Here is a 25666-nt window from a genome sequence, read left to right as displayed (position 1 = left end):
GAGCCAGCGCATTAGCGCTGGACCCGTTCCTGCCTGTGCTTGAAATTACTGCTCGGGAGACAGCACAGCCCCCACCAGGCAGTGCTGCGGAGAGGCAGAGTACTTGAGTAAACTCAGGCCATCTGTTGGTTGCATAAATTACTTTTCCCCATTTGCCCATCTAGCCATAAGGTATCCACTTTTTTTTTTTTTTTTGCGCTTTTTTTTAATTTTATTTCCCCAATTAGTATATTTTTTCTTTATCCAGTTCTAGTAGGCTAGAGATAGGCAAATGGATTTCCTGCTACTTTTTTCTTTACATCTTGTGGTTGTGTGCATTTCATTGTAGGGGTTTGTTTAACTAATCAAATGATTCCCTTTATATATATGTGTTCTGCGTTGGAAACAGTTAATGGCTCTTCAACAGTGATAACCTTTGTTCATCACAAAGGAGCAACATGATTATAGTTCCTTTCTTGTCTTCCATCCCCATTTTTTCCCCTTTCATTTTTCCCCCATTTCCCCCTTTTTGTTTCTCTTCCCCTTTTTCCTCTTTTCTTATTTGTTTTCTTCCTCTTCTTCCCTCATGAATACTAACATTATAGTATGAATAAATAGATAAGGGACTAAACTGATTATATTAGCATAACTGAAATGTTTTACTGCAAATGGTATGTTTGTTGCTCAGCATTCAAGGAAGAATTAAATTCAGCAATAAGTGATTTCTACTTAAGTAATTTTAAAGGATTTCCATTTTACTTCTCTTTCAGCACTCTGTAGGAATCAGATTACTTGATCATTTAGCAGCTGAATACTCTGTCACTAGAAACAGTCAGTTTTGAAGATTTATTAAATGATTTTTAGTGGCACCTTCTACCTCTCAGACAAAAAGGTGAAGTATTTCACAAGGCACATTTTGATTTTCCTAGCAATGGTCTTTCTGAAGCTGTCCAGTAAGAACAGAGGACAGCCTGATGATGGTTTTGTCAAGTAGCTTTGCTTACTTTGAATGTCTGTCACCATTTTGATTTATTTCCATTTTTCCCCCTTACAGATTTATTTGCAAAACAAAAATTTGTATACTGTAGAAGCCAACAACCCTCGTCAGCTAGTGGAAATTGCAGCCAGAGACATTGAAAAACTTCTGAGCAACAGGTCTAAAGCCTTGGTGGTGAGTACTAATGGGTTAGGTTTTCTATCTGGCATTTTAAAAAAATGTTATTTATTATTGAAACATGGTTTTATGGTTATTTTTGTTGCCTATGCACTTACGGGCAACGTCAGCCTGATGTGTACAGGGCAGGACATGTAGAAAGATGGCTTGTGACTTCATGGTAGAAAATGAACTCATTAAGTCATTGGCATAGGGCAGATGTTTGTAATACTGATGGACAGGTTAGGAACCACAGCCAAGTAACAAATCAAGCTATAAATAGATTGGAAAATATTTCTTTAAGTGACGCATGTGAATGTTTATGACATGAAGATCACTGTACTCTACAGTCACTAGTGATCTTGGGGAAACAAGAAGTAGAGCTTTTTTAAAATGTGATTTAAAAATAATGGCATCTTTGAAGTCATGATGTTCATTTTGATTATATTGCTGATTACATCTGTTAATATTTGGTCTCTTCGTCTTTTTGGTTTACTCAGTCTTTCTTGACGGTAGCAACTAATTGTTCTCCTTCAACAAATGTAGCCATGTGTGAATCAGACTCATTTCCATACCTATTCTATTTCTGACTTGCTAATTTAATCTGTATTTCAAGCATGTTTTGTATCAACACAGTTAATCTCAAACTATGAGTGTGAAAACCATGCAGTATGGTAACCTCACATTTCTTTACGCTTTAAATAAGAAGTAGCTATTTCTTTAAAGTGCTTTTTCCAGCAGTCTCTTTCTCTTCTATAAGACACCAAACCTGGGTAATTGCTTTTTAGGATTCCTGCTCACATCACTCTGACTTGTATCAGAGTGGTATTCAGAACACACTGACCAAACGTGCATGGGGGGATCCGGATGAATTCATAAACACGCTTTTTGCAGAGTGGAGCTATTGGAAATAGGTTTAAAGGATGGAACAGCAGACTGGGATTCCCTGAGCAATTACATATCCACATAAACTTGCAGATGAGTTTGGACATGTCATTTAAAGTGAAAGAGAGAAGGAAGAGGGATTAATTCACCTAACTGTAGACATCTACGCAGCTGGTCGTCCTAAGCTCCTTTTTTGTTCAGTAGAATAAAACAGGCACTTCTCAGTCAGGATTGACCTGACATGTTCCGAATAAGACTTTAAAATGGGATGAACTACAGCCCAGATGTACTCTTTCTGTCAGAGGAGCCTCGATGTAAATGTCTATAATGTCAGTCTATGAAGTTGGGGGAGACGAGTCCCACCCAAGCAGTCCTTTTATCAGTACAGTTTCGTGCAGCTGAAGAATCGGTCTGAGAGTGAAACTGCTGCTGCACAATGTCTTGGGGACTACCCTTCTTGCAGGTGATGAGATTTTGCTCAGTCTCTTGTCTGTGCATGGGTACCACAGGAGGTACCCATTTTCCTGCCTTTTGTTCTTAGCAGGAGTGGACTTTTCCTGTTCCCATAGCTTCCCTAACATGCCACATACATCAGTGTTATCTGGGCCATGTTATCTGGGCCAAAGCTTCTCTGCTTTAGTCAAATGAGTGTAAAATAGATACTATTTTATTGCTTGGTTTTCCTGTTTTAACTCAGTGGGCATGTGTTTATGTAGCACTCTGTGGACTTTGCATTATTATTGTAAAATATTTTGTCATTTGCAGACTTTTGTGAACACATGAGGTTTTCCACCATTTCCCCATTAACCCTTACAAGTCTGATGTTTTTAAGTTATAACAGCCAAATCTTATATTTTCTTGAGATTCAAGATTAATGTAGGGGTTTGTGGGGGGGTGTGGTGGCTTGATCTTAAAACTCTTATGAAAATTAAATAAGTATGTCATACTTACTTTAGAAAAGATTCCAGAACAGGTTTTTTTCTGTGAATGTAGAAGAAGAAGGGTTCATACCTCATTTTAGGCAAGCCCATGGTCACTTTTTAAAGAGGGTAATATGATTCAATTCCCTGATGTAGAAGAAGATTAAATTAGGCGAGGGGTGTTCCTTCAGTCCAGTTGCTCTTTGTTGTTCTTAAAAGAAATCTTCCAAACTTCTCAGATAATTTTAAATTATCAAGTCCATGCATCTTGAAGGCAAATAAAAAGTCCTCCAGATGTGTTAGTGGCTAAAGACTTATGACTTTAAAACAATTTTATTATTTTGCAGGGTGTGACTCATGATGTCTTTAATGCTTGGGGTTGCCATTACTACCAATGCTGCGATGAATGTACAATACTTACTATTTTTAGCTGCATGCTATCATTTCAGGATGCATGTCAGCAAGACTTCTGCATGACATCTTTATCAATCTGGCCACTTCACGCAGAGTGAAATTCATGCCCAAACAGGTGAAAATAACTTAGCTCCCCTCCCACACTTCACATGTCTGAATTTGATTTGCCATCCTTTAAATACTGATCAATGATGCTTCTATTCAGTGTTGGAACATCTCTGATTTTTTTTTTAATTACACGCACACCCCCCCGCTCCCACCCACCTCACCCCCCCTGAATCACCCACCTCTCCCACCCACCTCACCCCACCCCAGAATCACCAGATTTTACAAACATTAATTACATGATTACAACACATACCTAAGATCGTTTTTTGCAGCAGAGTGATTGAAATGACCTGTTACAAACATTCCTCTACTCCAGCTTAAGAAGGATGGAGACGTCTTACAGAGGTTGTCAGTTTGTCTTGCTGAAACTTTCTGTGAAATTTGTGTATTTTTTATTTCCTAATTTTATATGTATAATTATATATATATATATATATAAATGTATATATGGTAACCTACTGTGCTTTTTTTAAGCAAGTGGTATTCAGTTTCTCTCTTTATATCCTACTTTGGTTTTTTCTTTATTTTTTTAATTTTTTTTTTAAATCTACATTTTTTAAACAAATACAAATTTTTCAAAATTAATTTCTTAAGAAAACTTTCTAGGGATGGTTGCTCATAGATGATTCCTGAGAAAACTGACTTTTCCCTTTGTATCAAATGCCAGCCACAGCCAGAGCCAATGAATTCAAAAGTGCGTATAACCTTTCAAAGCAGCAAAACTGGCTTAAGCTTTTAAATATTATTTTTATTATTGTTAAGGTGATTAAGCTTTTTAATAATATTTTCATTGTTTGATTTAGCTTCTGATTTCTGATTCAGACATTTCTCTCGACCACTGTCAAGGCTAGCTCTTCTGGGGTATTCTGTTATTTCTATTAAAAATGTATTTCTGATGTATATTTATGTACCCAGCAACTTGGTCTGACTGAAAAAAAGAGGAAAAGGCCAAAGAAGCATTACTTAAGGGGAAAAATACCCTTTTATTAATCTCAGTCCTAGTCAGATCTCTTTGCTGACTCATATTCTACATTGTTATTAACTTCGGATCACTCATGTTGGTTTCTCTTGTGCTATCATTTAACCTTATCAGCTCCTAATGGCTCAGATATTTACACTGCCTTTTCTATTTGTAGCTATCCCAGATATATATCAGAGATTTCAATGATTTCAGATTTTAAATCTTCCTTTGGATTATTTTTATACACAGGAGACACACTTTCTATCTCCTGCATCTAAACTGATATTTTCTGCTAAGAGAATTTCTTGACTTTCCATGTGTATTTCTGTTTCTTCTTCTTTTCAAGGACTGTCTTTACACTGGCATTTTGTAAACTTTATGTAGTGAGGCTGAATTACTTATCTGAAATGTAAGTAGTCTTAAATCTGATGGGTCATATTTTCTCTGACATCAGGAGTAGAGCTGAATGCAACTGTTACTAATGATTGCACAGAAAGTTTTACCATTGGGGCTAATATGACTCAACGTGTTAATTAAGACCTGAATCCTGAAAAGAGTATGATGCAAAAGCATCATACATCCTCCAGTGATGCCACGAGGAAGGTGCCAGTGAATGACATCAACAGTGCCGTTGTTCAGAGACTAGCGTACCCCAGGGATGCCATGATTTTCTATAAGCATGCTACACAAACAATCTTTGGGCAAGGGTATAATAAGCAAATATTAGTGATGACTTTTCTAATAGTAAGTTGGCTTCCCTTGAGCTACAAGATCACCTTTAAATGAGAAGTAACTCTTGCATTCCAATTTATTTGTATTTTCATGCAACCTTGTGCTAGAAAACTCTCTACATATGACTTAAATGTAAAATTAGTGGTTCTGTGCATTGCACACAAAAGGCCCGAGTAATGTGGAAAGCTTTGTGATTTCATTTCTGGTTTGTACGAGAAAGCATTATAATGAAAATCTGGACAAAGATGACTTGTCTCACTGTAAGGAAAAAACAAGTCTATTTTTATTTTTTCATGTGTGTGAATTTATGTTTGGGAGAAGCTTAAAAATGCTCATTGAAATAGTTACCTAGCTGGGGAAGGAGAAGGGGTAAAGTCCAAATCTGAACTCAGAGGGCTGTTCTAGATAGCTATTACTAGACGATATTAACCATAGAAGAAAAAGTCAGGATGAAAAGAAAACTGAGAATTTTCTAGCAAGGAATAGTGGAGGAAAAGAGTGGTATGAGTAGTAAGGAGGGAGGCAGGCAAACAACAGTCTTATAGCCAAGGATGCTGAGGAGTGTCTTGCATTAGAGCCTGTTGTTCAAATAGTGAGCGTTTATTTTGTGGTTTGCTGTTGTTTACTGTTGCATACTTGCCTGGCCAAACCCTATTGAACACATGCTATTTCAATATTACAGTATTTCCATATGCATATGGTATACATATGGTCCTACAAGGAGCAGGGAGTTGGACTTGATCCTTATGGGTCCCTTCCAACTTGAGATATTCTATGATTCTATGGTATTACAGGCAACTTAACATTCTGTCTCTGTGTACTTGCTGAAAGGTGGTGTACAGTCTAGCAGTGCTGCGGTTGCAACCTGCATTTCCAGGTGTGTAATGAAAGACAGGTGGGGAATTCATGGAAAACATGTCCTGCAATAACTACAGGCAAAACTTGCAAAGGTTCTTAGATGTTTTTCAGGTACACAACCTTTCCAAGTGTACCAATAAATAGTACACCCAACCCATTAGGCAGTCTGGCACATAAAGTGTTCATTTTCACTAGAGTTATCCTCTGTTTTAAAGTTCCTACCCCATTCATCAGTTTGTAGCTTTCTGGAGCTGTGTAGATTGTGCTAATAGATCATAATCTTTCAGTTCAGGTGGAAACTAAATAATTTAAACAAAAACTTTTCTATATACAAGAAAGTGAGGATACTTGTATTTGGACGATAGTAATATTTATTTGAGTATCACTAGAAATACTAAATAGGGTACTTGACATTGTAATATATGAATAAAATATGTTTTGAGGAGTTACAAACATTTTCTCACGGTCTATATAAACAGACCCTTTTAAACTCATTAATATATGAGATGGACGCATAGTTTTCCTTACTTGTGTAAAATACTGTAGTAAGCTTAAGTTTGCTTCAGTAATGCAAAGATCCTAATTTTTGTTGTCACACTTTCAAATTTAAAATTTCAAATTGTGGTTTTTAGAAAAGTATATTTAAAAAACTCAGTGCTTTGCAAAAGTCTGTTCTGGGGTTTTGTTTGCTGTTCATGCATTGTGTTGTGAGGGAAATGAAGTGTGACTTATGTTAAAGTAATATTTGCTCCAGTGCCGCACACTGGATCTAAGGTGCAGCTTCACTCCTGTGCAGTGTGAAGTCATTAGCTGTGCAGCCCTGGGCCTTCCTTTGCTTATTTGAGCAGCCCATTACTCAATAGATATTGGGGAGCAACCTTCATCTTCTATGGCAGGAAAATCTGCTGGTTTACATTCTCACTCATTTTTGCTGGTATATTTGAATTTAAGAGATTAAGCAAGTTTGAATCTCTTAGATAATAGAAAATTAAAGTTAAGGGAGAAAATGATGAATAAAGAACACAGTCTTTGCAAGCATAGCCTGCAGAAAATTTTGAAACAGGATCAAAACATCTTATTTTACGCTTAGATAAGATTACTTTCTGCAGTCCCAAATCCTTTAACTGTTGGCTATGTGTTTGTGTAATATTTTGAGATGAATCCTACTTGTCCTCCTATCCAAAATTAGGAAGTATGCATATTGCCCTGCAAATCTTCTTTTCCACAGTGAAATATCTTTCTGGAAAGCCTCAGTGTCATTAGGTTATTATCAACACTGTGGTGTACACTCAGTGCATTTATTAATAAACTTTTCTTCCATTACTGCTCATATTCTAAGGCAACAGCATATTTGTTTTTTGAAGCAAACACTCAAGGTCCACTAAAATACATTTCACTGGAGAATGAGAGACATCCATATTTTCACTGGCAAATTCCTGCTTAATTTTTTTTTTTGTTTTGCTGTAGGGTCATTTGTTTTTGCTTTAACTATTAAACCCTTGCATTAAGGTCATTCAAGGGAGGCTACTAGTCAATAGTCTTGGTTCCTTGGGGGCTGTGTAGACAAAGATGAGTTACATGCAGATTTGCACCTTATTGTCTAGATCTCTTCAGACATCTCAACTAAAGACATTATGCCTTTGTTCTAGCCTTTATGCCTTGTTTTTTTTGAAATCTGAGGAAACTGAGTTTCCATGGAAACTGAGGCACAGATTGTATGCTAGGAGACAGGTTCCCTCTACGTTCTGTTGGGAAGTGTCCAAGGTGCACAACTGTGTCTGTGAATGAGGAGTTCAGAATGTTTATCTGCTAGTTTAGATGCAATTTCAACACAGCTGTGAAAATGTGTCCAGATCTCTTAGTATTTCCCTGCCCGCCTGAAATAAGGCTTCAGTGTCTCACAATACAACTGGGAAGTTTAAATAAACATGTGTTATAACGTATTTTGAGATTCCTGGGCAGAGATGCGGTGCACTTTAAATAGGGTTGGGAATTTTTCTGTGGCCTGGAAGACCTATAAAACTGAAATAAATTTTGTAGGTGTGCTTGATACTACTGGTTTTTGGAAGGGATCCAAAACTCTTGAGTTGTGTTTGGATGACTAAATCCAACCTAACATCCTTAAAACTCTCTGGGGCACCCATCTTCTGGTCTGCTAATTGCCTATACTGACAAGATTTCACTCTATAATACTCTAAATATACTCTGTATATTTATTATTTATATTTAGTATATTTAATATTATATAATTATATATATATAATATAATTATATAATAAATATTTAGTATATTTAATACTAAAAATACTCTGTAGAGAAATTTGAGTTGACCGCTCATTTGGCAGAACTTACAGTGGGCAGCATCCACTGCTTTTGAGCTCTGTTGCAACTCAGCCACTGGTCTCCTGAGCTCCACTTGAAATTCCAAAGAAGCCTACATAGTCACACCTAATGGAATCCACCACATCACATGGTATTCTAAAGCTTAGAGGTAATCGCTCCATGAGGACTTGGGCTAGGTCTCTAGCTGAAAATATCTGTGTATACATATGGATACGTATCTGGATCTGAACACATTTGTACAGTTATGTTACAATTGCATCTATGTGCGTATGGGAAATGTGTATTTTTCCATTTATCTTCTAATCTAAAAGGTAAATAGACAAAACATTTGAACAGGGAGGAGGATCTGCAACTCAGTTCTTTTCTTTCCTATTTAAGTCCTCTGATCTCAAGGCTAAAGTCCTGCAATCCATAGCAAAATCTGTGCAAAAATCACATTTTGATGGTAACAGCTTCCTTCCACCTTCAATATAATCTCTTCAAATATGTTAAATCCACTTATTCTCAGACTGTGAGGGCCAGAATCCTTGCCTGAAAAGCAGGTCATTCTTCAGAGGTGTAGTTTGGATCCTTCTAGAGTTGAGGGCAATCTGTGATTCTGACTTCCCTCATTATTTTGCAAATGATGACACAGTAAACACTGTGATTTTGACATTAGAAGGCAGTGATGAGCTAGGTTTTGAGTTGATGGAGGCAACTCATGTTTCCTGTTAGTTCCTGATGTGTGGGTGTGATATCCTGTAGAATCAACAGAGAAGGGAAGAGGTCTCAGTTTTACCTTTGAGTTGTGGTAGCATTGGAAGGTTAATAAAGATAAAATGTCTTGTCCTTGTCTTTCCTAGCTGGCTTTAAGTACGTAGGCCTTGTGGGGTTTTCTTGTACTGATTTCAGTACAAAAAAGAAGTGTTACTCATGCCTTGATAAATTTGCTGCTGTTTTCTCCTGACTTCTGTTTTTTGTTTCCAGGTGTTTCTACCGCATTGACTCACTTGCCAGTTACAGGCAGTGTTAGACAGTTGTATTGGAGTGGGCTCAAGTTGGAGAAATTCAGATAAGGAAAACAGCTTGAATTGTGGTTAGTCTACCAGCAAGCAACGTTTTCCCACATTTTGTCAGTATTTTTTGTTAGTTGTTATATGAGAAACTGGCCATCATAAAGAATCTGGCAATGGACTTTGTGTACTAGGTTGTTTACCAAAATAATTTTAGGTCTGACTTTTAAGAAGAGAAAGTCTTCACAGATGGAAAAGAGTAAATTAACTGGAGTCTATTACTGATTGAACAGAAGAATGAGGTTTTGTCTATGCACATTTTTGTGCTGCATGCACAGGTTGTGTTATTTTTCACTCTAACACATTCATTTTTGCCTTGGAATTGTCAGGCTGTGGCTGTTTCTTCTCTTTAATATTTTAAAATTTTATTCTTGTATTTTAACTTTCCCTTTCAAGCTGGAGATGGCTCTTTTGCTATAGGAAAAGATTACACAAAGTGTGTACCAGTATCACAAACCAGATGGCTTTAATTGTGCCACTATCCTACCAGAAAAATCCCGATGTTTTGGAAAAGTACAAATAAAATAGACTTTTCCCCTTATAAGGACTGTAAGATCATGCATAGTGTATGTTTTTTCTTTGTTTTTTTTCTTTTTTCTTTGTTTTTTCCAGTATGTATTTGGTAGAATTTTACAGAGTTAGGATTCTAGGCCTATTTATATGTTTACTTTTTATATCTCCATCAATTCTCTGCATACTGAGTAACTCACCGAGGTGGAAAATTTCTAAATTTTATTTCTGGATGCTTCCTGCAAGTATTCAGAATAGATACTGTCATCTCCTTTTTGCAGCATTAGATTTAGATTTCAGGCCATGACTAGAACTGGTCCAAATAGCAGAAATAGCTGCCTCAGATAAGGCAGGGAATTTGCACGTGAGTTTAAGACTGATCCTGCATTTCTTTTAAAACTACTTTGACTGGAAATTTGCGCACTAGCAAAAAAGGTTCTACATATGCTTTTTTTAGACCATAATGCTGAGTCTGCTAGCCTATGTGAACTTTGCTTGTATCTCCAGATGTAAATGTAGCCTATTCTGAAAGTCACTTGTAGTTCCTGAAGCAAATATGTTTTAGAATGACAACTAGTGAGATGTGACACTTGTGAAGTCAAACATTTGTCAAGTTGTCCACATGTCAGACGTTTGAATTTGTTTTCACTTGTCTTGCCTTGAGTCTTATTTTATTAACCAAAATCCAGGTTGTATAGGTGCAACATTATGCCTCAGAGGATAGAATCACATAACTCACATACCTTGCAAGGCATCATAACAGTCGGGCAGGATAAATCATAGGGCTTGCAATGAAAGTTCTTACAAATATTGCCTGTTTCTATGCTTTTTCTTTCCACGGTTGACTTTATTTGCCTTCTGCAGATCTTGTATTCTTGTTGACAGATAAAGAGCGGGTCGTCCCTCCCACTTCTCATATCCTCATAGGTAGCCATGAGTCATCATTTTGATTTTTGTGGACCTGAACAGTATATAGTGCTGAAATGGCATCTAGTATGCTTAGCTTAGAGAGACACCTGCTGAATCTCTGTCCTGCTAGCACAGTGTTTTTGCAGTTAGAGCTTATAAGTGTGATTGAGGCGATGAAAGCTAAAAAGAGCTTGTAGCAAATAATATTACTGGATGATCAGCTTCACAATTTAACTTTTCTTTCTCCATACACAGTAGATTGTCACTGATAGCATAGCTTCTTTGTTGGTTTCACCTTTGGTATGGAGAAAAATAAGGAGCACCGATAGCTGTAGCAGTTCTTTCCCATTCAGTACCCTTATGTTCATTTGAGCAAAGTTGCTTGCAAAATAAATGCCTGTGACTAGTTTTCCAGAGGTTGTGTTGTGGGTTTTTGTGGTGTTTTTTGTTTTTTTGGTTTTTTTTTTTTTTAAACTCCCTGGTGGGGGATTCTTCATTTGTTTGTTACAAGCAGGTTTCTTTGTCTAGGTTTATGGATACAGAAATTTTATTTGTGAAAGATGTTCTGCAGGTGCATAGCCTCATTAAAGCGCGCATTACCCTAAGCTGGGGGAGTGATGCAGCAGCTGTGAAAGGTGAAAACTTGCTCCAAATAACTCATTTGGTTTCCTCCGGTTATAAAGTTACTTCTTCAGCTTCAGAAGCTCAGATTTAAAAAGAAAACAATACAATCAAAACCTCTGTTGTTGCTTTTCTTGGATTTGTCCCAGTTTTTGTCTCCAGGGCTTTGCTACCCTTCTTAGCTGAGGCTTACCCTCAGGCAGCTTCTTCCTCTCCAGATATTTTTGTTTTCTTTGTATGTGCTTCTGCCTGATAGGTGAAGAGAACTATTTTAGTGCTTATTTCTTGGTCCGATGGCTTCCATTCAGATTGTCTGCCCAAGAAACATGTTGATGCATTTATTGGTGTAAGACTGTTTTCCGCGGTAGCTTGTTGGAAATTTTACAGAAGGATGATTTTCCCTGCTAAAACAAACTTTTCAAAATGACAGTATTTCATGCTAGTAGCTTAACTTGCTCACATTTTTCTGGTTTAATGGAAGGTTGCCTATCTAAACAGAGTGAGAAAGAATATAAATCTTTGAGCATTGCAGGTGTTGGCTTCCATACCCTAACGCTGTTTAGCCAACTCTCGCAAGACTCCTAGTCTTTCTTCCACTAAGTTCACTTTTTCAACCACAATAAAATTGTATCTTAAAATTTTAAAATCCTCTTTGAAATAAAAAGCTCTGCTTACTTGCTGAAACCTCTATTAAACATTACTGAAAAGAACAAAATGTAAGTGATGTTTTCAGTGGTCCAAACACACATTGCACATAAACTTGTATAGTAGTTGTGTATTTTACACAGCTCTCTGAGTCTAGATTCTGCCTTTCTGAGGCCTTTTTCCCCATGTCTTGAATAATTCTGGGACTGATTCATGGATCTTCTCCTGTCTTTCAGTATCTTTTCTTTAAGAGTATTGATACCTGACTATGCATGATTCCAGTATGTGTTCCAGTGAAATGCCCTTTGCTTCTCTTTTTCTGCATTCCCCATTATTAAAAGTTCAGATTAGACTGTGTTGCTACAGCATCACGCTAACTCATGTTGAATTATTCACCGACTTCACCTCTTAAATACTTTTCAGGGTACCTGTGTCCAAGACACAGTCACTGTTTTCGGAATATGCTATGAAATCTGTAATTTCCTGGTTCTATTTCTAATGATACATTCAGCTGTATAAAAATGCATTGTCTTACAATAAGATCATTTTAGCCTGTGTGTTCTAGACTACTTTGTATAATAGTTGTGAAGTAAATAATAAAGATGGTTTCTGCAAAGTAGATCTTCATACCATAGTCCAGCTGACATCTAGCGTTTCCACAGGTTTCCTTGACTAATGATGGCTTCTAGGAAATGTTACTTCCCATACTTCTAACAGCTTAGAAGTCAATTTTGTAACAAGAACAACTTTTTATTAGTAGACAGAATGCATTATTAATACAAACAGTTTTTAAAAATGATGAGATTTGTCTTATTTCCATCTTAATTAAAAAAATTGGTATATAACAACTCTTTTGAATTTCAACATTTTCTGTAAGAAATTTAGAGAGTTTTAATATGTCCTTGAAACATCTCGATTGTAATTTGGTTCAATTTCCATTTCAGAAAACAGAATTAAAGCATAAATCCAGGTGAAAGCTAGGTTATTGGAAATGGAACCCTTCCTAATGGTTATGTATAAAATTGTCAAGGACTTTTGGGTCTCCAGGCTTGCCATTCCACTGCTTTGTGCTCATAGCAATGTTCATTTTGATAATCAATGTGTAATGTTGGAAACAGATCTTTTGAGGCAAGGCAGAGATTTTATCAGGGAGCATCAGAAAGAAGTATCTGACATGCCCTCTGTTTTCCTGTACCTTTTTCACATGTTCATCTTCCTTGTTGCTTTTTTTTTCCTTTCTTCCCTGTTAGTAGGTATGTGGAAGGCAGAAATTACAGATTTATAAAGGCTCTGTTCTGCTTTGAATGAAGTTGGTGATACCTGGTACCATTTAAATATATGAGAGAACTAACAACATTTATTTGTTTAAAGTAGAACCATTGAGGTTTCCTGCTAGCTGAAGCTACAACTTATATTTATCACCAGTTTCAAGGTCCACAAGGATTTTTTTTCCCCTCCAGCAAAATACTAAGACCTAATTTTTTTTGGTGGGAGTGATAACTGAAGCTGGGGTAGTCTATGGTATAAGAGCATAGGCAATGTCCTGCTGGCTTGAGGTAGCCTGTGTAGTCAGTAATTCTGTCCTGATGTTGGCATGCAGAAATGCTAGGTAAGGAAAATACACAAGCCTTGCCAGTGTCTATGGTCCTTTATGCATGTAATCCCTCTGTGTTCTCAGTGTTTTGATTAGAAATTTCAGAGGGCATCTCTGTTCCCTTCAGTATTTATTAGCGAACGTCCCAATTAGTTTGCCTAGCCCCTAACCTGCGTGTACAGCCTGCCTCCATGACATCCTGTAGTAAATGGCTCTAAGACCTCACTATTTATGGGTAAAAAAGTTTTTTCTCCTATCTGTTCTAAACTGATCTCTGATCAGTTGCAATGAGTGCTTCCTGGTCCGGTATTTCCAGAACTGTTACATCACTGTTTTGGCATTTGGTATATAACTTCAGCCATGTCTGCTGTCAGCCTTCTTGTCTACCAGAAGGAGTCCTAGCTTTTCTAGTCTCTCATTGGAATGCTATCTTACAGAGGATGCATAACTGTTTTGTAGCAGGAGGTTCTTCTACCATATCTGGGGGGCCTGCATCATGTTGCATGTCCTCTTCTAGAACATTACTGGTAATTAGAATAGAATAGGATGGAATGGGACATTCTTTCATCTTTCAGCACATGATTTCCCTCATTTCTTTACTGACTTCTGACGTAATTCTTTGGCAGGCCTAAGATCAAAAGATCACGACAAAATGCTTAGATGCTGCAACTATGTGTGTAGTGGTAGGCATTCCAACAGGTACTTCCTAACAAGAAAAATCAACAGTAAATCGCTACCAGCCAGACAAAAGACTTTGAATCAATAAATAAAATAAATTCAGGTCTAAATAAACGCTATCCACATTCCAAATCTTTTAATTATTTTTGGTGTTATTTTTTATTTTTGAAAGATAAATGTAGTTAAATCTGTTTTTTTCCTTGCCTAATGAGAAATTTGTTGTGGTGAAACTGTTTTCTCCAGATGTTTTTTCCACCTTTTTTCTTGGTCAAATTTTTAGTAAGATTGAGTCAAATGCAATAATTGTTTCAGTGGAGCCAGAGTAAGATTAAATTTAAAAATGACAGTTTTGACTGATGAAATATGTACACGCATCAGACTAACTTTCAACCTCAGTAGAAATCTTGCTGCAATAAGGACTTATTGCATTGCAGAATGGGCATCAGAATCTGGTCTTAAACTCGTTTCAGAGTCTTGTTCTTTGCATAAGTAAAAGATGAACCCCCACATTTGGCTTGGTTGCTGGCCAGGTAATTTGATAATTTAACATTCAACAATGAGTAGTTGAGTAGTCTTTTCTTTCAGTCTTCCATATTTTTTCCCTTTCTGTAAAGGATTTTGTTTTCTGAGTTTTATGGTAGCCATCTACAGCATAGCCATAATGCTTCTTACTTAGCTGCAGTATCCTTAAATGCACCGTAGGACTGGATAACAGTACTACTGGGTTCAGTAGTGTAACAAATTGTTTCCTGGAATATCTGAGTTTTTCCTCAAGCATTTTGGTAGCACGCTTCGTGCCAGTATTTCAGGCATGCAGCTAATTGGGACCCTCGGGAAAGAATGCAGGTAAATATGGGGCTCTTCCAAGTAAGCGGTAAAGGAATCAGATCAGCAGAGCTTGAATCCTTGGAAACGGCTTGCTGCAGAGCTAGTTAAGAAGAAATACTGAATTTCTGTCTTCATGAAAGTATAAAGCAGATTCAGGTAGCGTGTTCACCTGGCATCTTTCTTTCATACATTTTTCTCCCTTACCAGTTTAAGGTGTCTACCTGCCACCTTTATGACACCTTTTGGGCTTTCTGGAAGAATTTCCATGTTAAAACTTCCCTTAAGAGATCTTCTGCCAGCTTTCTTTGCAACATTGACTTTTGAGGTGCTTGTTAGTACAAAAGGCAAATTTCCCTAGGAACCCAGCAATTTCCTTGCACCATAAGTTTCTGCGGAAAAGCCCAGAAAGCAGGATATGCTGAAGGAAAGCAGTGTAATAAACTATTTTGTGCTATTTCCTGAAGGTCTAAGTTGCAATTTCTAACTTTCTATGACCTGACTGTAAATTTTTTTATAAACAAATGTAAGCTTTACTTGCCAAAAGCTTTATTAATCAATAGAGGCTGAGGTACTTTACATGTTTTATACGTTAATTCTTTTGCTGAATTAAAAGATTCCCTCTGATTGGGAAGCTGCAAGAAACAAGGTGATGACACATGTTATGATGTGGCAATGTGATGAAGATATGTTTTCTTCAAAGTCCAAGGGCTGTCCAGGAACATTTTTCACTCCCTTGTATGCAGCTGCTTAGCAAATACATATTTAGGGTCTTCAACTAGATTCTTAAACAGCTGAAATTTACTACATATTTGGATTTGATTTATGAACTCACATGGAGGTGGAATGGTCCTCAGTGGTCTTTCTACAAACACGTTTACTGTCTGTTGCTACTGTTCAGCAGGACCCTTGCTGTACTAGCTCCGAAGACTGAAAAGTCTCCAAAGTGTGCCTGATTTTAACACACCCGACTGTCTGGGTGGAACCAAAACCATGGAGTCACCTAGGTTCGCATTCCATTGGACCATGTGGCATACAGACATGAGACAAGCGCAGCTGAAGGACAGATACGTATGCTAAGCACAGGATGTCTTAAAGTGATGCAACTGAAATTCTCTGTCTGGAGTCCTGCCATTTGGGTCAGTGTTGCAAGGTGACACTTTCATTTCCTCAGAATCTGAAACTGAAATCTACCTAGGATTGGTAGTTACAGAGATGTAGGTTTTGTTGGGGTTTTTTTTTGTTGTTTGTTTGGTTTGATTTTTTTTGTTTGTTTTTATGGGGTTTTTTGGTAAGTTTTTCTTTTTTAACACATTTGGAACATTCCAGAACTCAAATGGAAATGGAATTGTCTAGACTCAAATGTCTAGAAAATTAGGAATCTGAGATCAAATTTATCTTCAGTCTAAGAAGGTTTATGTTTGTCTCCCACCCTCAAAAGAGTGCTCTGATCACTTTATTTCAGGCTACACTGAACATAAATACACTGTTCTGCCTTGATTATTCCTCCATCCTACCAGTGCTGATCCACCATGTGAGGAATGGAGGATTCATGGAGCCAGGAGGTACGATAACACAGGAGGGCTCAGTTCTTAGTTTCTATAGTGCTCAGCTAGATAAGAGTAAAATCTTTGTATAATTTCAGTATCGTCACCATCTTTATATTGCAAGGCATCTCAAAAAGTCTGGCAGTTGGTCAGGATGTGTACAAGGCATGGCACCTCCAAATTAAGCACTGTGGGTGGGTATTTGCAGCATAAGTAGCTGCTCTTGGACTTCTGCTAATGCCCAAAAGTCAGACATACTGTTACCTAGGGAAGCCTCTGGTCAGGTTCTCTGAACCTTTGGTGCCAGCAGAGTTAATTAAGATTTTCTCTAATTAGTGTTTTTTGGCTACGTACTCCTTAGTCTTTTTCTAGTCTCTTAATTTGTATTTTTTAAAAAAATATTATTTTATTTCTGCCCTTTATAAATCATGTCTTTGGTACCTTCCACACACATTTACTAATTTCTGTTAATATTTTGCAAACACAAAACCAGTCAGTTTGTTTTTCCAAGCTGAAGAACATGATCTTTGTCAAACAAAATCACCATCAGCAGAAAATGTAGAACACCACCTCCCAAGGGAGGGGAATGAATCTACAGGTGTGTTTCACCCATTTGCATTGGATTGTGACTGCCAGGGAAATTCACTTTTATTTAATATTAATTTTCAAAATAGTTAACATCAATATTGATTTGAAAGTAGTCTCACAATTAGAAATAATTTAGAAGCCACTGTTTAAGGTGAGTACAGAATACAACATGTTCGGACAAAGTGTGGTGGTGTCTAGTTTAGCTATAAGAAAATACAATTTTTGTATAACAGTTCTTTTATGTACTGTGCCTTCCATAAAAAAAAGTGTTTGAATTCCTAGTGGGGTTTTAGGTGTTTGGTTTGGTTTGTTTGCTTTGGTTTGGTTTTTTTTTTTCTTTTTTTTTCTTTTCTGGTTAGCATCAGATTCATTCCTCACAAACTGAAAGAAATGCATTGTGTGAGTTTTTAACACCTGGCCTATGTTTAGTTAACAGTGACATCATTAACCTCTTTCAAGTTTTTCATTTCTTAATAACAAGGGAAGTTCTGCCAGTCTTACGGTTCAGTACAGCCTGAGACAAAGATTATTCAGATGGCAATTGTTTGGGGATTTAATGTTTTTTCAATTCACTATTTCTTATTAAAACTTCAATCATCCACCACTTGATTGTAATTAAAACCGCCCCTAGGCAATAAATTTTGTTCTATGCAAATATGACAGGTATAATTATGGAAAATCTAATTGTTCATATATTGCTACTTTTCATGTGGTGTTAAAATAAATGATGAAGCAATTATCTACCCCTCTCCCCCCCTTTAAATATTTGAACAAAACAGAGCAACAGTTTGTACTTCTCCTTGAACTTGGGTCTGTAATGCACTCTCCTGACTCCATGAATTCTGAAATTATCTCCAGACCAAAGATAAGAAGTTGTTGATTTGTGCCCTATTGCATTAGTGCAAGGGATAATGTTTCTGTGCAGCGGTGGTCTTCCTAGGACGGGCAGCATGAAGAATGAAGGGAGCGGGGTTCCCGTCCTGGAGTAACGCGGTCGGTGTATAGTGTTCAGTGGGTCATATGAGGATGGGACAATGGTGTTTCCCTCTAGATTCCTCCATTAACATCTTCATTATATCCACCTCTGACATTGCTGAGGAAAAGTGTGTATTTCTTTACATGTAGTTAACAAACCTGAAATTCATTGGTGATAACGTTTCAAGAATATTTCCTCAAATATTGCTGTGTTGTGACCTGTTACCGATCTCAGCAGACTGCACTTTGTTACGAGGGAGACTTCACACACACACACCCCAGGTGCTAGCAGTGAACACTGGCCAAAACCAAAAGGATCGTGAAGATGCTTTAGGTCTTGCCCTCTTGTACAGAAAAACCTTACATAACCCTTCAGCTTCAATTTTTGCTCGCACGGGGGCTATGGCTGGGTTTCTTCTCCTCTGCTCTTTCTGCTATCTCCAAGTTGGTTTGTGTTACAGCAGCGGTGACTCACTAATGCTCAGTCCAGTGTAAAGTACTAAACAGACAGCCTCTGCTGCTAAATTCAGTGGCTATTCCCCAAGTACCATGTCTGAGTCAGAGCACCGTAGAGCAATAATTTTGTTTTTGCTGGATGTGTTTGGGCGGATGGTGCGGGAGTGGGCGGCTGTAACGCTCTTGTTGCTGAGCAGGCAGTGAGCAATCCCCCTTGATATTTGTTCTGGATTTTTTTGGGGTTTTTTCCCTCTCTTTTTTTCCCCTGTCTTTTTTTTTTTTTTTTTTTTTTTTTTTTTATTTTTACATGTGTTCTGGCATTGTCAGGATGTATTTATGTTTAACCGGGTCTTTAAAAAAATTAATGTGAATGAACAGAAAATGCTAGAGGATCATGTTTACCTGTTCCCAAGGTGATAAAAGCAGATTGAGTTGAAATCCTAGGGGTGAATATTTTCAGGTAGGTTTCAAACAGAATCAGCGTTTAGCAACATAGATGATACTGATGTGTGTAAACCACACGGTCCCACAGGGCACTTCTGCAGCATTTCCAAACCGTGTCCTCTTCCGTAGCATTAATGACATGCCAGACTTCCCACTGGGCCAGCAGAGGAGTCCTTCCCTCCTGGCCCCCCAGCTATCCTCTTTTTGGCTTTTTTCCCTCACAGCCTGTATACATTATAATGGCTATATGCCAGGAGAAGTAATAACTGAAAAGTATCTTCAGGACATTCTTTTCATGAGCAATGGAGGGGAATGGAAGTCAAAGGACTAGTTCATGGCGTTTTGTAATTCTAGGAAGGGTTTTAGAGGGAGTATTTTTTCTCATGACACATTTCATGGGCTTCAGCTCCTTGTAAAAAGCTGGTAATATATCTAAATGTAGTCTTGTCGTCTTCATATGTGTACTAAAACATTGAAAATAATGTGTATAAAGGTGTGCATGTAATGAAAATACACTGTAGTAACTTCTCATTTAAGGCTATAATATGAAAAAAAAATCATTAAGAATTTATTTCTGTTTTTTCTCCACAAGCAGAAACCCAGGTGGTGTAATTTTACCCTCAATTATAATCTTCTATGCCTTCTGGTTTTCTTTTATATTGTCTCTGTATCTTGTGTATTACAACTTCAACTCTTGATTTTTGATATGCATCTTATTTTTAAGTTATCAATTTCTAAAGGTAATGCTTGCTACATCCAGTCTTTGCATTTGCTAAGTATATGCTAAAAAGAGGTGACTACAGAAGATGAAAATGAGGAAAATTGAATGTTACAAACTGTGGTGTAGCTTAGCTGTAATCATGTGCCATTGTAGCTGCGAGAGTAGAGCATAGGTACTGTTATAAGGTGCTTTAACTTTTGGATTTCATGGTTTTAACTTTTTAATGAAGCATGTTATGCTTTTAACTGTTCTAATATTTCATAAAAGGGCTTTCAGTATATGCAATAGTTTCACATAAACCACATATTTGCATAGATAATCATTGATGTATTGTAAGCAAAGCTTATGGCTGCAGGCTATGTTCCTGATTTTGTACAGAATTAAGCATGGGTTAAGTATTAAGCATGTAATAGTATTACTATCATATTTTTTTTTCCTTGGCTTGGAATTAAAAAAATGTAAAAAGATTGTAGTAGTGAATATAATAGTAAACATCATGGAAGCTTCGAATAGCGTTATATTCATGTAATGCAAAGAAATGTTGTCTGGTTTATCCTAGACTTAGAACTTCCACTATTTTTTTACTGAAATATTATGTTAAATGGGCACAATATGTCTGATCATGCCATATTTCTGCCTGCAATTTGAGTGTTTCTTGCTTAGGAGTACTTTGTGTGTGTTCACCTTGTTTAGCTACAGTTGTGAAATTTAGGTTAAGCTACTGCAAAGACTCTTCATGTAAGAGACCCCACTGGTCTTGGTGTTAAGGACTTGGTATTTTCCAACTCGGTGAACATGAAAGCAGGTGGGGATGTTTTGCATATAAATATTTATGGTATTCAAAATTGCCTTTCCTATTATTACAAAATTTCACTCTCAAGGTAAGGGAGGGATGGGGTAGTGACACATATCCTTGCTGCAGTCAGGCTATGGTGATATTAAAGGAATTTACATGGGATAGTGCTACTTTAGTCTTGTCAGATTGTATGGACCTAAACTGAACTAGTGGTTCAGAACTGTATTTATATATATTTATATATATATAAACTACACTCTTTAGAACAGGTTTGAGCTTTGGAGGCTTGCATAAGTTGCTATAAAAGGCTCATCAGCTTTGTGCTTCACTACTCTTTGCGACATCACAACACAATACTGTGCTTTTTTATTATTATTTTTTCTCACTACTTAGTTATGGTCAAGATAGTCTTATGAATTATTAGTAAATTTCTTGGTTACGTTGTATAAATTAAATACTTCTGTTACGGCATCTTCACTGTGGTCTCAGCTGCAACTACAGCTGTCAATTATTGGCCATGCATTGGAATTTATAAGAAGGGCATGAAGTGACAGAGATGTGGGAATGAGATGTGCTTTTGCAGGATGCTTTACTACATGCTCTGATGTATTATTTAGCTGTTGAGTTATGCTCAGTTCAGAGGGTTTTCTTCCTGTAGTTCCATTGAGATTGTGTTTCAAGTTACTCTTGTGCAGTGCCTTGGACATTGTTCCTACTGGCATGCTACTACTGCATGCTTTCAACAGAATGTATTTTTGCAGTGGCCTCAATGCCTAGAAAAGATTATTTTACACTTGTTTCTATACTCTTGGATATTCAGCATGTTCATACAAACATACTGCTAATTGCTTCTTTACTGACACTTTATCAGCTTGGAAACTATGGAATTCCATTCTGTTACAGAGATTTAAATTAATGATAGTAAATAGCTGCATAATTAGAAGCTCTCACCACATCAGAGTAAACTCCCATCTTTTCAAATTGCATCTAATCTCAGCAAAGGTTTCTGGTATCTTTTTGATTTGTTTGAGTAAAGATCAGGCAAGTGGGTGCAGAAGGTGATAAATGTTGATGGACTCAAGTTTTCATTTGGTTCCTGTAAGTAGGTTGTTTGGATGGAGCGATGTTTCTATCAACACATACTAGAGGGATTTCTGCGTCTGCGAATGTCTCCTATGTTACAAATCTAAAATTCATAAGTGATCTGGCTAAGTTTGTAAGTCACTTAATGAAAGGGAAAATGCTGTTGTCTAAAAAAGAGACATAGAAATACAAAGTTTAAAAAGTATTCAAGTTAAACTTTTTTATCTGCAGTGAGAATTGTTGCAATATCTACTCTTTATAATAATAGAATAAAAGTCTAGGCTCTGATATTTTTCCAAGCATTTTTTTTTTATCTGCAGTTGTAATGGCCACGATAAAAATGGAGTGCTACACTAAAAGCCACTGGGAAACATTTGTGATCAGCAAATAAATTCCATAGGCAAGGGCTTAGAAACTGTCTATAGCTGCTTTCTCAGCCCCACGAGCAGTTTTGTGAGGAAGTATTTCGCAGCAGCCTACAGTATAATAAAGGTAGCTGACTCAGATAACCTGACAAAGATAGGAAGGTTACAGATAGTTTTCAATTTTTCACAGGTTTTCAAAATGAAGACTGATACACCAACTATCAGTACTTGTGCTCCTGTTGAACCATTGCTATGTCATGGAATCCAAGTGAACTGTGTGCAATATATGTATTGCCTCTGCAATACGTTTTAGAGCTACATGCAAGAAAGTATAAATCCCTGACAAAAGACGTGCCAGTAACAGGTTTGCTTTTATAGCATTCCCCATAAGCTATCCTTGAGGTCACTTTGTTTATACTATCTATTAAATGCTGAATACAAAATTTAACACACCTACCCACACACCCACCCTGGTATATGATTTATTTTGCTTAAATTAAGCTTTGTTTAAGAAAGCTGACTAGTCTAAGCTAGGAATGTAGGCTTATTCTGTGCCTGCTGGAAAATAGCCACTGCCAGAGTGGAGGATTCATTTCACTGTTTTTCAGTCCCTTCAGTGCTATTTCCCCCTCTGCCGCAGAGAAAAACATATGATCCTTTTAAATTTCTTTACAATTTAGCTCCTTCTTACTCATCTACCTTGTGGGTTTTTCTTTTTAATGCCAGCAGTGACCTGTAACCTTTTTGCACTACCTGCAAGCCCTTATTCTCTTTGAAAAGCTCAAGCTCTGACACATTCAAGTATAAATAGTAATTCTTTCATGTATTTGACGGATTTTCCAAATTGACAAACACTTAAAAATGGAACAGGTAGAAGTAGCAGGCTTCTGTCTGATCCTCAAAGCACAGTGTTAGTTTTCATTAGTAGCTTTGCTAGGTAGTGGGCATAATTTATATCTGTGTAACCTCCCTAGGCTCAATAGGTTTTCCAGAATTATATTTCCCCCAATCAATTGAGAATCAAAGCTGTAAAGTCCTGTCCATTGGATATCAATTGTGTTACTGGTAGAGCCAAAGGAAGCATTCTCTCATGTCCACCTCATTGACTAATAAAGCAATTACAACAGATCAGGTGTCCATCTATTGTTGGCTCAACTTGAATGTGTCTGGCTCAAGGCACTTTTATGATGACATCTCTGAACCTCCTGGGAGGTCTTTTTGTATTTATTTATATGAAAACAATTATTTGAGGTTAATTTAGGAGGCTGAAAATGGTAGTTCAAATCTGGTCATCTTCCCTGTAAGCTGCTGATTTCATAGAACAGGGTTTTATTCTGCAATCCCCTATACATCATTTTGAAGGGATTTTTAAGTGAGGAGGTGATTGGTGACAGCCAGCATAGCTTCACTAAGGGCAAATCATGCCTGACAAATGACTTTGCCTGACCAATGTGACCTGCTACCACAGGGTTACAGTGGTGGATGAGGAAAGAACACCTATGTCATCTACCTGGACTAGTGCAAAGCATTTGACTCTGTCCTGCATGACAACCTTGTCTCTATATGGAGAGGCATGGATTTGGTGGAGGGACCACTTGGTGAAAAAGAAATTGGATGGATGGTGACACTCAAAAGAGTTGCAGTCAATGGCTCAATGTCCAAGCTGGCGACCAGTGATGAGCGGTGTTCCTCAGGGGCTGGTATTGAGACCGGTGCTGTTTAACATCTTTTCTGGTGACATGAACCGTGGGATTGCATGCACCCTCAGCATCTTTGCCTATGACATCAAGTTGTGTGGTGCAGTTGACACACTGGAAGGAAGAGATGCTGTCCAGAGGGACCTTGACAGGTTTGAGAGGTGGGCCTGTGCAAACCTCATGAAGTTTAACAAGGCCAGGTGTGAGGTCCTGCATGTGGATCAAGGCAATCCCAGGAACACATACAGTCTGGGCACAGAATGGATTGAGAGCAGCCCTAAGGAGAAAGACTTGAGGGTGTTGGTGGACGAGAAGCTTAACATGACCCAGCAATATGCGTTTGCAGCCGAGAAAGCCACCTGTGTCCTGGGCTGCTTCACAAGAAGCATGGCCAGCAGGTGCACAGAGGTGATTCTCCCCCTATAATTGGCTCTTGTGAGACCCCAGCTGGAATACTGCATCCAGGCTCCGGAGCTTCCAACATAAGAAGGACATGGGCCTGTTGGAGTCAGTCCAGTGGAGGGACATGAAGATGAACAGAGACCTGGAGCACCTCTCCTATGAAGGTTGAGGCTGTTCAGCGTGGAGAAGAGAAGGCTCTGGGGAGACCTTATTGTAGCCTCTCAGTACCTAAAGGGGGCCTACAAGAAAGCTGGAGAGGGACTTTTTACAAGGGCCTGTAGTGATAGGACAAGGTGTAATGGCTTTCAACTGAAAGAAGGTAGATTTAGATTAGATATTAGGAAGAAATTCTTTACTGTGAGAGGGTACTGAGACACTGCAAGAGGTTGCCCAGAGAAGCTGTGGATTCCCTGTCCCTGGAAGTGTTCAAGGCCAGGTTGGATGGGGCTTGGAGCAACTTTGTCCTATGGCAGGGGGCATTGGAACAAGATGGTCTTTAAGGTCCCTTCTAACTGAAACTATTCTGTGATTCTATGATTCTAGGGTTCACTTGCAGAGGCTGAAAAGAAGGGCCAGGTGCCTTTTACCAAGATGGAACAGTTATATGCAAGAAGGTACACAATGGGATTTTAAAAGCACAGAAGAAAATTAGATCCCTAATGCCCTCATTTTCAGTTGTAGGATGACATCCAAACTCTTATGCTTATGTCTATATGACCAGATGTTTATCTTCAGAATCACGAATCTTGGAAATCTGACCCAAGGTGCCTCCCAGTAAGCAATTCCGATCCCAAAGCATGGAGAGTTTATTTGCATATCAGAAATACCAATAATTTGCAGCAATTTGCAATTGCATGTTAATTAAGTGCATGGAACCATTGGATGCATTGTAAACCACTGGTCCTACCTGTGGCTTACATTATAATTTGAGAGGCAGGGTTAGCTCCTGCTGAGGATTTTGATTTTCAATCCCTTTCTGACCTTGCCTTGTTTCACTATGTGAGCAGTGCAGGGAAACGCATTGAATAGATGTTTTGGTCTAAAAAGGCAACAACGAGGCAACAAAAATAGGTGCACAAACACAAGCAAGGAGCATTCAGCAGGGATTCAGCTCTTTGAATTGGAAGGGGCATCCACAGGGCAGCCACAGCAACCACTACATCATATTTAAGGGGAGGAAGTATTCTGTCTGGATCTGCCTGCATGATACAAACTTAGCTGATAGCAAATCAAGCTCTTTAAATGTGCCATGGGACATCTAGCTATGGCAGAGATGAAGAAAGTCAGAGAAGGCTGCATGGCCATACACTAATTGATTTGCACTTCAGACCCTGGGGAGTTGCTCTTGAGGCCATGTTCCAGAAGCCAAAGAAAATGTATCCATGCTAATTATGAGTGTCCTCAG

The 25666-nt window shown here is 37.9% G+C and overlaps 1 protein-coding gene across 8 annotated transcripts in view; it reads left to right on the top strand.

The window, feature by feature from the left end:
* Nucleotides 1-25666, top strand: part of CACNA2D1 (calcium voltage-gated channel auxiliary subunit alpha2delta 1) — a 433623-nt gene that overhangs the window by 76441 nt on the left and 331516 nt on the right. For all 8 annotated transcript variants that reach the window (XR_005104430.1, XM_037388977.1, XM_037388979.1 and 5 more), the window contains exon 3: nucleotides 1034-1150. Coding sequence is in view for 7 of the 8 variants with exons in the window: in XM_037388977.1 (XP_037244874.1) it covers nucleotides 1034-1150 (117 nt within the window). In the remaining variant the exon portion in view is untranslated. The remainder of the gene's footprint in view (nucleotides 1-1033; nucleotides 1151-25666) is intronic.

Source organism: Falco rusticolus, chromosome 5 (assembly GCF_015220075.1).
Source record: "Falco rusticolus isolate bFalRus1 chromosome 5, bFalRus1.pri, whole genome shotgun sequence".
In the NCBI taxonomy this organism is placed as follows: Eukaryota; Metazoa; Chordata; class Aves; order Falconiformes; family Falconidae; genus Falco; species Falco rusticolus.
This window is presented reverse-complemented; position numbering and strand designations above follow the sequence as displayed.